We start from the raw sequence: 1,670 nt of genomic DNA on the forward strand, positions 1-1,670 counted from the left end.
TTTCAGAATTGGATCAAAATATGCAACAATTTCAAATACCCATTTGCTTTCATGGAGAAGAGCCCCTTGACCACCAACAAGTGAACTGCAAGCACCGCATGTCCCAGCCCAAAGCAGCATAGGTCCTTCCTCCAGGTCTGGAACGACCCTCTTACTTAGTAAATACCTGGGGTCTAATAAGCTATCAGGGAGAGTTGAGTAAATGGATGGGAGAAAGAAAGGGAAGGAAAGAAGGAAGAAAAGGAGGAAAGATTTCTTCACGACACTGTCTTTTTGTCGTCCTTCCTCCAGCCCCAGACACCGCCTCTCGCCAGCCGCCCTCCTTCAGCTGGCCGTGTGTCTCCGTCCCAGCCTCCGCAGCGCGTCCTTCACGTCCTTGTTCCGCAGACTGTAGATGAGCGGGTTGAGCATCGGGATGACCAGGGTGTAGAAGACGGAGACCACCTTGCCCTGCTCCATGGACTCCACAGCCCCAGGCTGTGCGTACATGACAAAAACTGTTCCAATTAACAAACACACAGCTGTCAGGTGGGAGCCGCAGGTGGAGAAGACCTTGTGCCGCCCTGATCTGGAGCGCATGCTGAGGATGGTCACCGCGATGTAGCCATAGGAGACCAGGACCACAAGAGTTATGCCAACAATGATGAGCCCGCAGATGCCAAACATGACCAGCTCGTTGAGAGCCGTGTCGGCGCAGGCCAGCCGGAGCAGCGGGGGCACATCGCAGAAGAAGTGGTCGATGTGGTTGGAGCTGCAGAAGGGCAGCTGGAAGGTGAGGCTGGTCTCGATGATGGAGTTGAGGCAGCCTCCGCAGTAGGCGCCCAGCACCATGCAGGCGCAGGTCGAGGGGCACATGGTGATGGGGTAGCGCAGGGGGCTGCAGATGGCCATGAAGCGGTCGTAGGCCATGACCGCCAAGAGGAAGCCTTCAGTGGTGACCAGTAGAGAGAAAAAGAAGAGCTGAGTGGCACAGCCTGAAAAGCTGATGACCTTGGAGGAGGAGAAGAAGTTGGCCAGGGCGTTGGGGGCGATGACGGAGGAGTAGCAGAGGTCGAGGAAGGACAGGTTCTTGAGGAAGAAGTACATGGGGGAGTGCAGGCGGACGTCCAGGGTGATGACCACGATCATGGTGAGGTTGCCCAGGACAGTCACCACGTACAGGGCCAGGAAGACGACAAAGAGCAGGGCCTGTGTCTGCGCACCTCCCCGGAAGCCCTCCAGCACGAACTCCCTCAAGGGCAGCGCCGAGAGGTTCCCATCTGTGTGGGTCGGCATGGGCCAGACCCGAGACTCCTAGGTGGAGCACGGTGGAGACTTTGAGCAGGTCATAGTGCCAGTGTCACATGTTTCATAGAGCATAGAGGCCTGTCACATCACAGGAACTAAGGTCACTGGTTGCCCAGTTATTGCAGATGAGCTTGTCCTGGATAAAAAGGAAACATTTTGTCTGATTTAATTAATGTGTGTGAACCTTTGTCATGTAAGACAAAGCTGCCATGTCTGCTCGAGAACACCTGCTCTCCACCACAGAGACAGTCCCCAGTAGTGCCATAGTGATCCTATTCTCCCCGTGTGTCAGACAGTGCGGCAGTGCCCTGAGCAGACTCCCTGTCATGGTGGGTCACAGGAGGGAGCCGCTGTGCTGAGGGCCTGGCTGGGGTGGGGTCTGC

At 56.0% G+C, this 1,670-nt stretch overlaps 1 protein-coding gene across 1 annotated transcript; it reads right to left on the bottom strand.

Moving 5' to 3' along the window:
- Positions 1-324: 324 nt before the first annotated feature.
- Positions 325-1,275, bottom strand: LOC308279886 (olfactory receptor 9S13-like; the record flags this gene model as incomplete). Its single annotated transcript, XM_080720068.1, has 1 exon — positions 325-1,275. The coding sequence occupies one exon, from the start codon at positions 1,273-1,275 to the stop codon at positions 325-327; it is 951 nt and encodes a 316-aa protein (XP_080576194.1).
- Positions 1,276-1,670: the final 395 nt, after the last annotated feature.

The sequence above is a fragment of the Muscardinus avellanarius genome (genome assembly GCF_963383645.1).
Source record: "Muscardinus avellanarius genome assembly, chromosome: 2".
Taxonomy (NCBI): Eukaryota; Metazoa; Chordata; class Mammalia; order Rodentia; family Gliridae; genus Muscardinus; species Muscardinus avellanarius.